The sequence below is a fragment of the Mustela erminea genome, chromosome X, assembly GCF_009829155.1.
Source record: "Mustela erminea isolate mMusErm1 chromosome X, mMusErm1.Pri, whole genome shotgun sequence".
NCBI lineage: Eukaryota > Metazoa > Chordata > Mammalia > Carnivora > Mustelidae > Mustela > Mustela erminea.
In genome coordinates this window covers 128,405,803-128,420,615 of record NC_045635.1, presented here as the reverse complement: position 1 = coordinate 128,420,615, position 14,813 = coordinate 128,405,803, and the positions used below count along the sequence as shown (strand labels likewise).

The following is a 14,813-nucleotide window of genomic DNA, read 5'->3' as shown; positions in this document are numbered from 1 at the left end:
TGTGAGAAGTATCCTTGAATGGTAACATGAAGGAACATTTGTGTTTCCCTCCCCAGAAACTATAAGCGTTTTTAAGAGTGTAGGTTTTGGGGTGTGTGTGTGTGTCTGTCTGTGTTTTAGGCATTTCTGCGCACGAACAAGCATTTTTCCCCCGCACTCTTGAACCGATGTAAATTGGAGAACCACAGGCACTTGCCCCTGAGTCTGTTCAGGATAGCCGTTGCAGAGGAGTGCAAGACTGGCTTTGTGTTCTTGGGGCCCTGGGTCCGAAGTAGATATTTGTTTCTTCAGCCTTTTTGTTTTCTTCACAGATGGCAGAAGATTTTCAAGTCCCGCCTGGTGGAGTTGGTAGTTACTTACGGCAACACCTTCTTTGTAGTCCTCATTGTCATCCTTGTGCTGCTGGTCATTGGTGAGTGAACCAGGGCTGAGGGCAGCTATGTGCCCCAGACCCTTTGCCACAGCATGGCCTCTGCTGCAAAGCCCTGTGCTGTGTTCTATGTGTAACCTACGAATTGGACTTCTCAGAGACAGACCCCTTCAGTGTCTTTGTCTTCTTGGGAAGAGGGTCCCTCATTCCTGAGCAGAGTACTGCTGGCTGCTGGCCCAGGCCTTTACTTTGACCAGCAGACCTTATGCACCCTGTGATGACCACTTCCCTTTCCTGGGCTGGCTTCTCACATTCTAGAACTGAAACCAAGAGAAGATGGGTCCATGTTGATCTCAGTTGAAGCAGTACTGGTATTCAGTCACGTGAGCAGTCTGTGCATAAGGGACTGAGCGACCAAATGATTAGGGAGCGGGGCTGAGTAGGAAGCTGCTGTGTCGTGTAGCATAGGGGGACCAAGAGGCCTGGCAGCATATCCCAGAGCTCTCTGGATTGGGTCAGGCTCCAGGTCTTTCTGGGTCCTTCTGGCTGTGACGTTCTATAAACACTAGGTGGAGGTGCACACCAGCCAAGCTTGAAAGATAAGCTGGTCGCAGGGTATGCTCAGAGATTTGTGCCTGGGCCCTCATGGCACTAAGATGGAAGGCAAGCATTTTGTGATGTGGTGGTGTGATTGGAGACCAGGGGAAGCAATGCAGCTTTCCTGTGGCTGTTGAACATCTGCCGTTCTAAGTGGTCAGTGTGTCCCTCAGTGTGGACTCCAAAGTAGTGGCTAGTTTTGCTACAGGCTGTCGTCCTGTCTCTGTGGTGTCAATGCCTGCTTAGGTGCGGAGCGTTCCTTTCTGCCCGAGTCTCCCGCGGAAATGTGCCATTGCGTGGGGGCGGGGGCGAGGAGGCTATATAGTTCAGGGGGAATGTGCAAGGCACCATCCGCTAGCTGCAGCATTAGGCGTTTTTCCTTCCTCATGTCTTGGCACCTGATGGGATATGTTCAAGCAGGACTTCTCTGAACAGGCCAGGAGCAGCCTACCCTTTCCCAGCTGTGTACGGTGGGTACCAGCTGCTCACGTATGTGTGCTGTGCTGTTCTTGAACTACTTGGCAGGGCCCCAGGAAATAGCTCCTTCCAGTTAGGGTTCCTTCTCTGAGCAGTCCCTGAGCGAGGAGGGCATAGGGAATGTATGTGTCATCCTTTGGGCATTAAAAAGCTAGGCTTTAGAGTTTTGGGATGGAGTATGTGTGCTTTTGTTTTTGGGTGTAGGGTAGGAGCAAAAATTGGGGTGGGGAGGGGCTGTGCCGGGGTGCTGCCTCAGGGCCTTGCTCCTCTGTACAGCCCCCATGAGCTTTGCCCCTCTGTACAGCCCCCATTTCCTAGCATAGCCGATGGGCCAGGGAGGTCCTCTGCAGAACCCAGGAGTTGGCAAAGGTGCCATTCTTCTTTTTGAGGTCAGGGAAGCTCTTGAAGTTCTAGAGAGACACCGGCTTTGATGACTGGCTGCTTCCTACCATGACAGTAAGAAGCATAATCTAGAGAGGTCTGTTGAGACTTCTGCAGACATAAATGTGAGCTAGCAGGAGATCCAGGTAAAACGTGGTGGGTGTAGCTAGAGCTGCAGCCCTGGCTTGTCCCCAGCCTTTACTGGGAGGAGTCTGGGGCAGGTCTGAAGGGGTGCTAGGAGGGTGGGCTTGAGCATCCAGGGTCTGGGTCCTGGTCCAGAGGCGGGAGATCCAGAGGGCAGCACTGTGTTGCGTGACTTGGGCTAGTGCGGCCTAACACCCCTAGTCCCCAGTGACCCCCGCCATTGGCCAAGGTGGTCCTTAGGGTGGTGGGGTTCCTGGATGCAGATGTGAGTGTGTAGAAAAACATGTTTTTATTTTATTTTTTATAGATTTGTTTACTTTAGTGAGAGCAAGCATTGAGCTTGGTGGAGGGGGGAGGGAAGAGAGAGAGAGTGAGTCTAAAGCTGACTGCACTGAGCTTGGAGCCCGATGTGGGGCTCGATCTTACAACCCTGAGATCACGACCTGAGCTCAAACTTAAGAACTGGGTGCTTAACTGCACCTTCCAGGCGCTCCAGACATGTTTTTTTTTTTTAATTACAAAAATAACACATTTTTAAAAATTCAGAAATTTACCCCAGAAAGTTAATGTCCCCCCAAATCCCATGTCCTTGCTAAAACCGTCCTTCATACTTCATTGTCTGTGTCCACGGGCACTTTTCTATGCAGACATTTTTACTAAAATACTATTTCCAGTTTGGGATTGGATTCAGAGTATAGTACACACTTTTGGATTGTATGTTTTCTGTTTACAGAATTCTCATCCTTTTTAAACATTGGGTGGTATCCTGGGGCACCTCCTTCAGCTCAGGTCATGATCTCAGGGTCTTGGGTTTGAGCCCCTGTTGTGCTCCAAGTTCAGCGGGTAGTCTGCTTCTCCCTTTTTTCCACCCGTCTCCCCACTCGTGTGCATGCATGCGTGCCCCCCCAAATAAATAAAATCTTTTAAAAAATGTGTGACGTTGTAACACATGGTTTTGCTGTAATTCCCTTTTCTTTATAGGCATAGTGGTATCAATGTACATTTACGCAAATATTTTATGTAGGATAAGTTCATAGAGGTGAGATTGATGCGTCCAAAGGCATGACCGTTTTAAATTTTAGGTCTTATACTGCGCTGCTCTAACAAAAATATCATAGACTGTTGCTTTAACAACAGAATTCATTTTTCACATTTCTGGAGGCTGGAAGTCCAAGATCAAGATGCTGGCAGATTTGGTGTTTGGTGAGGGCCCTGTTCATTGTTCAAAAAGCTTTCTTGCTTTGTCCTCACATAGGGAAAGGGATGAGAGAGCTCTGTGGGGTCTTTTATAAGGGTACAAACCCCATTCATGAGGGCCTTGCTTTCATGACCTAACCCTCCCAAAGGCCCCACCTCATAATAACCATTGCACTCACTGGGGGTTAGGTTATCAGTATAGGAATCTTGGGGGTTGGGGGGCCGGAATACTTCGTTCATAGCAAGTAGGCCTGTTGGCCTGGTTTAGACTTCTACGAGTGGTGGAGATGCTTCATGATACGGATTAACGCGAGGACGCCAGGAACGGCAGGCAGATTTTTTATGATGTGAGGTCAGCTTAAAAACCAAGCAGTCTCAAACTAAGAATTAACCAGACAATGTCTGTGTAGTGGCTCATCGGGGTCTCTTAAGAGACCTTTCTAGGTAGATCTTTATGTACTGACGTAAAAAGATGTCTCGGGTAAGGGGGGGCTGCGGAAAGCAGTAGATGGTTGCGTTTGCACACTGTAGACAGACAGATGGAAACATATGTGTAAACCAGAGAGCTGTGCCGTACTGGTGCCTCTCGGGGGCAGAGGCTGCTCGCGAGGCACTTAACCTGCACAGCCCATGCGCCCGGAGCTGTGCTGCGCCCGGGACATGACAGAGGAGATTCCTTCTCTTGTGGTTTGTAGTCTGATTCAGGGAGGTTGGGCAGTAAACCTGTAATTAGGGCAGTTTCAGCTTAGGGTGCGTATTACAGAGAAAATGGGGTAATAGGGCTCAAAGTGGCCGCCCTAGGTAAGAGACTGAGTGTCCCGCGCTTGCTGGAGGTGCTTATGTCATAGGAGTCCTCCTCTTTAGATATTTCTAGTGTATTTGAATTTTTGATGAGCATGCATTTGTTTTATAATCCGAATAAGGCCGTTCTTTGGCCTTGTCTTTGATTTTTGTTAATCTTTTCCCTGTTCTGAAGGTTGCCTTTTAGCTTTGTTGATTGCTTCTCTCATTGCAGAAGCTTTGTATTTTGATGCACTCCTAGTAGTTTGGTGCCCTCGCCTCAGGACACAAATCTAAAAAAATGTTGCTACAGCCGATGTCAGAGAAATTACTGCCTGTGCTCTCTCTTCAAGGATTTTGATGGATTCAGGTCTCACGTTGAGGTCTTTCATCCATTTTGAGTTTATTTTTGTGCGTGGTGTAAGGAGGTGGCCCAGTTGCATTCTGCTGTGTGCAGCTGTCCAGTTCTCCCCACACCATTTGTTGAAGAGACGGTCTTTTTCCCATTGGATATTCTTTTCTGCTTTGTCGAAGGTTATGTGGCCGTGTAATTGTAGGTTTGTTTCTGGGTTTTCTGTTCTATTCCGTTGATCTCTGTGCTTGATTTTATGCTAGTACCATACCGTTTTAATTACTACTGTTTTGTAATATAATTTGAAATCTGTAATTATGATCTCTCCTGTTTTGTTTTTCATGATTGCTCTATTTGGGGTTTTCTGTGGTTCCGTCCAGACCGGAGGATTGTTTGAGCTCTGTGAAAACTGCTCTTGGTATTTTGATAGGGGTGGCATTGTATTTGTAGACTGCTTTGGGTCGTAGGGACATTTTGATGATCTTTATTCTTACTAAGGAAGTTTATGTTTTTTGTTTTTCTAAAGATTTTATTTATTTGACAGAGAGATCACAAGTAAGAGGGGCAGGCAGAGAGAGATGGGGATGCAGGCTCCCTGCTGAGCAGAGAGCCTGATGCGGGGCTCGATCCCAGGACCCTGAGACCATCACCTCAGCCGAAGGCAGACGCTTAACCCACTGAGCCACCTAGGCGCCCCGATGAGGCAGTTTAAATAGTGAAACCCATTACGAAGCTTAGAAATGGAAAAGCTTGTCTTCAGAGGGCTGCCTTGGCGTCTCGGCTGCTGGGCCGCTCACGCCGCCTCGGCGCCAGCCTGGCTTGGGGTGCACAGCAGACGCCGGGGGCCCTGCCGGCCCCTGCCAGCAGCACCGCAGACTCGGGTAGCGAGTTTGTGGTCGGGATAGAAGGGGCCGGGGAGGGACGTGAAAAAAGCCAGAGGAGAGCAGGTCTTAGGGCAGAGCTCCTGACGAGGGGTTCACCCCCCAAGGCGTGTGGAGCAGGGGAGACACCTGGGGTGACAGACCTGAGGGAAGCGCGGTCAGCTTGACCCAGGCTGGCTGCCTGCTGCGGACAGGCGCGGTGTCGGGGCGGCGCCGGAGCTAACGCCCGCGTGTCTCCCGCTGCAGACGCCGTGCGCGAGATCCGGAAGTACGACGACGTGACGGAGAAGGTGAACCTGCAGAACAACCCCGGCGCCGTGGAGCACTTCCACATGAAGCTTTTCCGCGCCCAGCGGAACCTCTACATTGCCGGCTTCTCCTTGCTGCTGTCCTTGTGAGTGAGGGCGGCGCCCCCCCCGGCTCCCCAGTGCTTTTGACTCGCTCTGTCTGTGGCCTTGAATTGGAGGCCACGATGTGCGCGGAGGCCTCTGACCTGGCTCCCGGCCTCCAGGGCCGGTGCTGTGAGCGGCAGCCAGGTGACTAGGGCTCTGGAAGACTTGGGTCCCGGCTCCGCCGAAACTGCCGCCTGCTCTTCGGGGGCAGGCGCGCGCCTGGCTTGCTCTCTGGGTGGAGGCTGGAGTGAGTGGTGAGGCCATGTGCTCCGGCAGAGCGTCTCTGGGGGCCGGCTTAAAGGGATCAGCTGAATAGGGGCCTTTCGGGCATGGGGACCTGACCGGAGAAGAGTGGGCAGAAGCGGTGGCACAGAGGGGCTGAGGGTGTGTCTGTCCACAGTGTAGACCTGTTGCGGGAGCAGCCTGTCTCTGGTGGGTTTTTTGGTAAGATTGAGTGCCTCCATCTGGGGCAAGGGGATGGCTAGTCGGCGGAGACTGAAGTGATAACAAAGCCCGTTTGAGTCCGGAGGCCACTTTGCTGCTTCTGCTCGTGGGGCTTTTCGTCCGTGGGGCCTGGCTGCTGTTGAGTGTGCCGATGGGCTAGCAGTGAGCGTCGTGCTCAGGCCAAGGGCTCTCAGAGGTTGGCAGGGTGGCATGTGAATTTTCTAGCTGGGCTCTTCTGCCTCTAGTCACTAGGATGTCCTCTTCACTAGGCATTAGAATGCCTGCCTCCCTGGGTTTCAGGTTTTCAAAGGAAAGATGAGCTGTTCAGGTGACCTTGACCACTCCCAGTCTGTGCCGGAGTGTAGCAGAGCTGGAGCTGCAAAGGGCAGAGCTTTCCCGGGGTGGGGGGGCTGTTGGGTCACCGACGGGGTCCACAAGCGAGCTGGCTTAAACTGGAGAGGCAGGCAGTGAGAAGGCCGGGAGGCTGGGTGCCCTGGAGTTGGAGGGTTTCGGGAAGCTCCAGAATGCGGTGTGATTTTGTGGGCTGAGACTGAAAGGGAGGTATGTGCCGAGGACTGAGTCCCAACTGCAGCTGAACCCAGGGAGCAGGAAGAACTCGCTGTGTCCACAGAGCCTGCAGAGGGGCACCTGCGTGGGGCCGTTAGTTGGATGTCCAACTCTTGGTTTCAGGTCAGGTCGTGATCTCGGGATTGTGGGATCATCGGGCTCATTGCAGAATCTGCTTCGGGTTCTCCCTCTCCTTCTGTCTCTTTGTGTGTGCATGCGTGTGTGCATGCGTGTTCGCTTGCTCTCATCTTTAGAAACAAGAAAGAGCCTGTAGAGGCTTGGGGGTGCATTGGGAGGGGACTTTCCGGCAAGCTTATGTTTCATCTGAAAGGTAGCGGGAAACTGGGGGCTGCAGGGGAGTGCACGGAGCCCGTGAGGAAAGCCGCGTCAGGAAGGCAGCGGCCTGCTGCGGGCTCTGCGTCGTGGAGCACTGCGTCGTGGAACACGGTAAGAGCCTGGAGAAGAGGGAGTTTCCCTAATGCGTTTCTGTGAGGTAGGGAAAGGGCCAGGAAGTCAAGGGTGGAGAAAGCCCTGGGGTGAGAGAACGGGAACCCCAGGGAGGCGGTGTAGCTTCCGGTCGCATCGTGGCCAGGGGCTCTGGCCATCTTCTGGAGGGTGGATGCCAGAGGGCTGCGGGCGGCGATCGCCCGAGTTCCAGAGGACGGAGGAGGCCGGCAAAGGTAGGACTAGCGTGGGAGGAGGCTCTGACTCTGATCTCGGTCCGTGTTCTGGGAAGAATACTCTGGACCACTTCTCGGCCTCTCGGCTGAGTGTAGTGTCTGTCCCCGCCTGTTTCCTATCGCACCGGACAGGTCTCTGGGGCCTCTGGGGACAGGACAGGAAAGGGGTTCTCAAGCAGGAGCACCGCCTCTGGGGTGCTGTGCCTCCCCCCCGAACGAGCAAGTGCAAATAGCTTGTGTGGCTTCAGAGAAGAGAGGGGGCTCAGCGGCGGCGGAGTCTGGGAGAATGAGCTCTGTCCGTCCCAGGCCGGCCTCCGTCTGTGCGATGGGCATGCGGCTGCCGCCGGCTCTGCAGAAGTGGCTGCTGAGGCGAGGGCAGGCTGCCGGCCTGGCGCCCGGTGCGCGGGTGGGGTCCCTGTTCCCGTGGGCGCCTGCCGGGGGGCGCTGCCCTGGCCGGGTGGTGGCTCCACCCTCCCCCTGCCCGTGCTCCTCTGCTGAGGACACCTGTGGCCTGGCCTAGGCAGCGGCCACAGGGAAAGATGGTCCCGAGGAGGAGTCAGAGGCGGGCGGGTTAGCTCTTGTGGGGGACGTGCGGCTGCTGCGGCCTCATCGTAGGGGCCCGCTCTCGTGGGACTCACCTTTGGAGCGGGGCTGCCTGTGCACGTGAGCCTGTAGGGTCACAGAGGGCTGCAGAGACGGACCGCCAGGGACTGGGACTGTCGTGCGGTCGAGGCTTCCTGTACCCTAGCGGCGTCCGTGGTAGTGGAGCAACTGCTGGCGCCCGGCATGGAGGCTGGGCTGCCAGGAGGGCGCAGCTCGCCCTTTCGAACTCTGTGTCAGTGGCGCGCCACCTGGAGGGCTGCCGCAGGGACCCTGCCTCTGGGGAGACGCCGGGGGACAGCAGATCGTGAGTCCAAGGCGGCTGTGGTGGGCAGAGCTGTGCGCCTTCTGCACTTGTGTCTGTGAAGTCATTCTCCTGCCTCTTCTGCTTTCCTGGTCTCTCCCAGAAGGATGCCTCCGGGGCAGATGTGCCGGGTAGCCGGGCGTGCCAGGGAGCGCGTGCTCGACTTAGGCCTGCTTCTGTGACACTGTGCACCCACCCGGGTGTTCCAGCCTCGTTCCCGCGGGTGAGTTGCTAACGGTGACGGTACAGTTGTGTCCAGTTCTAGGAGTGTTTCGGCAGATGCAGAGTCGGGTAACTTTGTCACCGTGAGGGTGCAGAGCAGTTGGCGGTTTCCTTGTTCAGACGCCATGCTGTTCCCGAAGGACGCGTGAAAATTAGGAGAAGGGAGTGAAATTTGGGCGTGCCTTTCCAGTCTGTTCTTGCGGCTGCACTCCGTCCTTTGCCCTGCTGGCTGCCTCCCCGCTTTACTGTGACCTGTGCCTTTCACAAGCACATCGCACTGGGTTGAATTTCATTTCAGACGAGTCAGACACGATAAGTGGGTGGAGTAGCTTTTGGGCCTTGCTTGCTTCAGTAGCCATAGCTCTCCCTCTGTTGTAGCCAGACGCTTTGCCACGCCCTCCTGTGTCCCTGTCCAGTAGCTGAGCCAAAAACGTGTGAGGCTAGTCTCGTGCAATTTCTTAGGAAAGGAAACGGTGACCCCGGGGGTCAGTTTGGATTCACCAGTTGCCCTGCAAATGATCTGTTGAATCGTTTCTGGAATTTTCCAGAAATACATACTCCTCTCTACTCCAGGGCTCAGATCTTAAATGGTGGCTGTGGTTCTTGAGCAACTTCTCTTTTTGCACAACGTTAGTCGTGGAAAGTTCTTGTCCAGACTGGATGGCTATGCAGCCTGTACGTGACTTGCAGGAAATAGTTCAAATAAAAACAGAACTGTAATTTTTGTTGCTCTGATTACAAAGTTATTCCTGCTCATTGTAAAATAAAGAAAGGCCCCTAAACTTCAAATAATGCAGGAGTGTTGGGCACAAGAGGAAGTGCTTTGTCTCATCCTCAGAGATGGGTAATACTGGGATGTTTCCGAACTCTTCCAGACCTGTCTTAAGTAACATGTAACAAGTGCCGTGGGGTGTTTTTTGCTCTGCTTTGACTTGCCCTCTTTAGAGAATGATGTGTCTTGGTGATTTTTCCATGACTCATGCAGACTGCTCTTGTTTTTTGGTTTTTTTTTTAAGATTATTTATTTATTTATTTGAGAGCGAGAGAGAGACAGAGTCAGAGAGAGACAGAGAGAGAGCATGAGAGGGGACGGCAGAGGGAGAAGCAGACTCCCCGTGGAGCAGGGAGCCCGATGCGGGACTTGATCCCAGAACTCTGGGATCATGGCCTGAGCCGAAGGCAGTCGCTCAACCAACTGAGCCAACCCTAGTGCCCAAACCACTCTTGTTTTTTTTTTTTTTTTTTTAAAGATTTTATTTATTTATTTGACAGACAGAGATCACAAGTAGGCAGAGAGGCAGGCAGAGAGAGAGAGAGGAGGAAGCAGGCTCTCCGCGGAGCAGACAGCCCGATGCGGGGCTCGATCCCAGGACCCTGGGATCATGACCTGAGCCGAAGACAGAGGCTTTAACCCACTGAGCCACCCAGGCGCCCCAAACCACTCTTGTTTTTAATGGTCATGTAGTCTGTCATGTGAGGGGACCATTGTGTGTTTAACTGGTGCCCTGTTCTCAGATATGTGAGCTGGCTTTAAATTTTTACTATTAAAAACTGCTTTCCCACCTCAGTACTCTGAGGCAGTCTGTTCCTTTTTGTCTCTTAACTCTTTCTCGTCATTAGGAATGGATCAGTGGTGTCCTGGTCCCTGGGAGCCCGCTGCTCTGATGAGCTGGAGGCTTATTGGAAACACGGTCCTGCAGACCATCCCCTGGCGCCCTGGCGAGCAGGCTGAAGGGGAGCCCCCTGCCTGGTTGTGCTTGGAGGGTGCTGCTCTGCCGCCTGCCCCCTGCGAGCTGCCCTGGAGGCCGGCCGAGGGTGACAGTTGTGGCAGTTCAGGCGTGTTGCGGGCTCTTGCTGCCCAGCACAGGATTCCTAGCTAGGTCTGGATGGAGTAGAGTCAGGTGCACGTCAGACGCTGGGAGCACTGTCTCACTCTCCTCATTTACCTCCTTGGTTCAGGAATTGTGTCTGCCCTGGAATGTTGGAAGCACATTCTCTCTCTCTCTCTCTCTCTCTCTCTTTTTTTTTTTTTTTTTGTAGATTTTATTTATTTATTTGACACAGAGAGTTCACAAGTAGGCAGAGAGGCAGGCAGAGAGAGAGAGGAGGAAGCAGGCTCCCTGCTGAGCAGAGAGCGCGATGCGGGACTCGATCCCAGGAACTCGAGATCATGACCTGAGCCGAAGGCAGTGGCTTAACCCACTGAGCCACCCAGGTGCCCCCACATTCTCTCTTTGAAGAATGTCTTCTCTCACCTGTCAGCGAATACTCCCTGCCCTGTGTGGAGGCCTCCTTCCTTCTTTTGTTCTACGTGTCTTTGCTTTTGGGACTGTCTGAGCTTTTTTAAAAAATTTTTTGTTGTTTCTTAAGTAGTCTCTACACCCAGCGTGGGGCTCAAACTCAAAATCCCAAAATCAGGAGTCACACGCTCTACTGACTGAGCCAGCCAGGTGTCCTTCTTTGAACTTTGAAACAAATGAGCCACTTGCTTTTTTTTTTTTCCTTTTAAAGATTTTATTTATTTATTTGACAGAGAGAGAGGAGAGCATGTGTGCACACAAGTAGGCACACAGTAGGCAGGCAGAGGGAGAGAGAGAAGCAGGCTCCCCGCGGAGAAAGGAGCCCGTGCGGGACTCCATCCCAGGACCTTGGGATCATGACCCGAGCCGAAGGCAGCTGCTTAACCGATAGAGCCACCCAGGCGTCCCTCGCTTTTTTTTTTTTTTTTTTTTTAAAGATTTTATTTATTTATTTATTTGACAGAGAGAGAGAGAGAGAGAGAGAGAGAGATCACAAGTAGGCAGAGAAGCGGTGGGCGGTGGGGAGGCAGGCTCCCTGCTGAGCAGAGAGCCTGATGCGGGACTTGATCCCAGAACCCTGGGATCATGACCTGAGCGGAAGGCAGAGGCTTAACCCACTGAGCCACCCAGGCACCTCTCGCTTTTGTTTTTTAAAGTTTGTTTATTTATTGAAATGATCTCTATCCCCATCGTGGGGCTTGAACTCACAACGCCAAGATCAAAAGTCACGTGCTCTACCGATGGAGCCAGCCAGGCACCCCTGAGCCAATGACTCTTGTTAGCCGCATGCAGACCTGTAAAGGAACAGGCGAGAGATGTCTGTCTGTCTGTTCTGGCTCAGGCTTGCTGATGTTCTGATAGCTGCTCTGTGGGGTCCCACTTGTAGTCTTAGCTCGAGGGACATGTGAGTACCACTCAGCATGGGTTGTTGCCGCAGAAAGACGACAGTCGTTGGCGGAGATGGAGGAGACGTGCACACGAGTAGCCCTCACTGCCCCGTGTTGGGGTGATAGCAGAGACCAGGGGTTTGGGGGGCGGCTGGCTCCACCACGTCCAGGCGTGGCTTTGGGTAGGCTCCTCCCCTCTGGCATTAAGTGTTCTCACCTGGTAAGGGCTTAGCTCTGGGGCTGCAGCCCTGTGGCCTCACCTCTGCGTGTGAGCTGTTTGTGTGGTTTGTTTGGGTTTTAGTTCTGTTCAAAGCCAGTAAGAACTTGAATAACCTGTGTAGCTCTGGAGGGCCTTGTGAATGGAGGAGGGCAGCTGAAGAGAGATGGAGTGGCCGTGCCCAGGCTCACGCAGCAGCTGGTCTGCGTCAGTGGGAGCTGCAGTGCGCGCTGGTTGGTTTTCAGGCCGCCTTCGACTGTAGACCAGAGAGCAGCTCTTGTGTTCCCCGAGTAGTTACTGCCTGGCTTTTGGGAGAAAGGCTCCTGTGCTGTCTGTAAGCTCGAATCTACTCTTCTGCGTGTCCTCATGGTCGATCTTGGTTACAGGAGTCCCATGACTGATCTTTTAGATGACTCTGTCCATTTTTATACACCTGAAGGTGGTCATCAGGTAACAATCTTTGGAGGAAGATAAGGCTTGAAGTGAATGAGAAAGTTAAGTTCTTTGAAATGTTATTGCTACCCTAACTGCTGCTGACCTGTACCTTTGCTACGTGTCTTTCTAGAGCTTTATACATTTAATAACAGCTACCGCTTGTTAGGTGTTCCATATGTTAGGCACAAAATAATTTTTGTAGTAGTTTTGCAAAGAAGAAATGGGGGTTCAGAGAAGCTCAGAAACCCCTCCCGAGTCCCCAGAGCTGCATCTTGGCAGAGCCGAGAAATCAAACTTAGAGCGATGAAAGCTCCATGCCTGGATTCTTTCCCTATTGTCTGCTTGCTTCTTAGAAACAGGGTCGGGGGCGCCTGGGCGGCTCAGTCAGTTAAGCATCCGACTCTTGATCTCAGCTCAGATCTTGATCTCAGGGTCGTGAGTTCAAAGCCCCCACTGGGCTCCACGCTGGGCATGGAGCCTACTTAAACAAAACAAAGCAGACAGGGTTAAGCAGTAGCTCCCAGGTGGGAACTTGCATTTTCTTTGAGTTTACTTCGAGTGTCCTTCTGGGACAACCAGTCTGCCCCTCCGGCATTCCTGTGTGTCCAGCCAGCCGCCCACTCATGAACACCGAGCCTGTCCTCCCGTTTTTCTGGCCATAAACAGGGGAGAACCTCCCTCATTTGCCATTTTGTGTGCACGGCGGCTGGGCCTCGTGCTTTGGGCCTCCCGATCCTGTCTGATGCATCTGCCTTTGTCACTCTGGTACACATGGCACCGGCGGGCACTGGCACGGTCCCTGAGGACTGGGAGCTTCTGGCTGAGTGTGGGGAGGGGCCGTCGGGGCAGGGTGGCTGGGTCAGGAGAGGGGAGAGCTGGGGTGGAGCACTTCAAGTGCTGGTTCCTGAGTTCAGCCTGACCTCCATGCAGCGGAGCGCTGACTTGTTCCGGGGGCGCTGCGCCTGGCTGGGAGTTGCGTGTGATCCTTGGCAGCGGCCAGAGGCTGGGGTGGAGCAGGAGAGCCCCGACGGAGGGAGGCAAGTCGGAGCTTGCTGGAGGGAGAGCTGCTGGGGGCCCGAACCAGGGCATGGTAGCAGGGGGGCAAGGAGCAGGGCGGAGGGGTGCTGCCGGCGGGAACGCCAGGGTTCCAAGGCTGCGGTACTGTGGTTCTGCTCGGGGCATCTGTGGAGTGGCAGTGCTGGAAGGACTGTGCATAGGAGGGATGGGAGCCTGCAGAGCTCACCGGAGGGCGGCTGGTCAGCGGGATGGCAGGCCGTGGGCAGCTTTGTGGAAGGATGGGGCAGAGGGGGGTGCTGGCAGCTCCGCTTCCCTTGAGTTAGAGGGGAAAGGAAGGGTGTCAGGAGAGGTGAGACTGGGGTAGAGACCTAGACACAGCAGGTGAGCGGATGAGGGGACCACAGAGGAAGAGCGGCTGGTGGTAGTACCGGGCCTTGGTGGGGCCTGTGTCAAGAGTGTGCTGGGTGGGGTGTAGTTGAGCAGGTCCCCCCAGTTGGAGAAGGTTACCTTGGGCTTGAAGAAGGCCTGGCGGCCTGAGACGAGCCTGCGCTTCCCTCTGCCAGTTGGCTTCAGGGGGTGGGAGCAGGGTCTGGGCTTTTGTCCTGTCTGTAGGCGTGGCAGCCCTGGTATGGACAGTTTGTTCCCTTCCTGGGTCCTTGTGTTTCTTTTTCTTTAGGCCGGGCCACCGAGTTTTGAGAACTGCTCTCCCAACCCAGAAGCCTGGGAGTGCTTTATCCTTCTTCCTTGTCCCATGTGATCTTCCCCTGTGGGTTTTTTTAAATCACGGTAAAATTACGCATAACAGGGGCACCTGGGTGGCTCAGTGGGTTAAGCCTCTGCCTTCAGCTCAGGTCATGATCTCAGGGTCCTAGGATCGAGCCCCACATCGGGCTCTCTGCTCAGTGGGGAGCCTGCTTCCTCCTCTCTCCCTGCCTGCCTCTCTGCCTACTTGTGATCTCTGTCTGTCTATCTGTCAAATAAATAAATAAAAATCTTTTTAAAAAATTACGCATAACATCAAATTAACCATCTGAAGCATTTTTCAGTGTCCAGGTGGTTCTTTTGTAAACCCAAGCTCCAGAACTCTTTGCACCTTACAAAACTGAAACTGTCGTGGTTGCCAGCCTTGGCTCTGACCTCCTGAGCCTGCCTTCCTCCTCGTCCTTGGGATCACTGCCATGGTGGGGCTGCCATCGTCCCAGCTGGGCTTCCTGATCCCGTCTTGGCTCCCCCAGCCTGTCCCCCTCGCCTCAGACAAGTGACCTTCTTGACAGTGAAAACTGATGGTGTTACCCCTGCTTCCAGTGCTTTCCTAGCACCGTTGACACGAAGGCTTGATACCCAGGTCCTTCGGGATGTGATCCCTCCCTGCAGGCCTCTGTTGTCTCTGCTGCAGTCTCCCCATGTCACGAACTGGCCATGTGGGTTCCCTTCCCCTAGTATTTCTCTGGCCTCTGCCTAGAAACCCGCTCCCCTCCCCTAGTGGCCCAGCTAACTTCATCTCTTCCTGCTTCCCTGCGGTTTCTCTCCCGATTCTACTCCATGAGGCCCATGCTGTGCTGTTAACCA

General features: G+C 53.7%; 1 protein-coding gene across 3 annotated transcripts in view; it reads left to right on the top strand.

Annotated features, from left to right (window-relative positions):
* The window catches only part of BCAP31 (B cell receptor associated protein 31), a 32,018-nt gene that overhangs the window by 5,380 nt on the left and 11,825 nt on the right, over positions 1-14,813 (top strand). For all 3 annotated transcript variants that reach the window (XM_032329866.1, XM_032329867.1, XM_032329865.1), the window contains exons 3-4: positions 312-412; positions 5,426-5,573. In XM_032329866.1, coding sequence (XP_032185757.1) covers positions 312-412; positions 5,426-5,573 — 249 coding nt within the window. The remainder of the gene's footprint in view (positions 1-311; positions 413-5,425; positions 5,574-14,813) is intronic.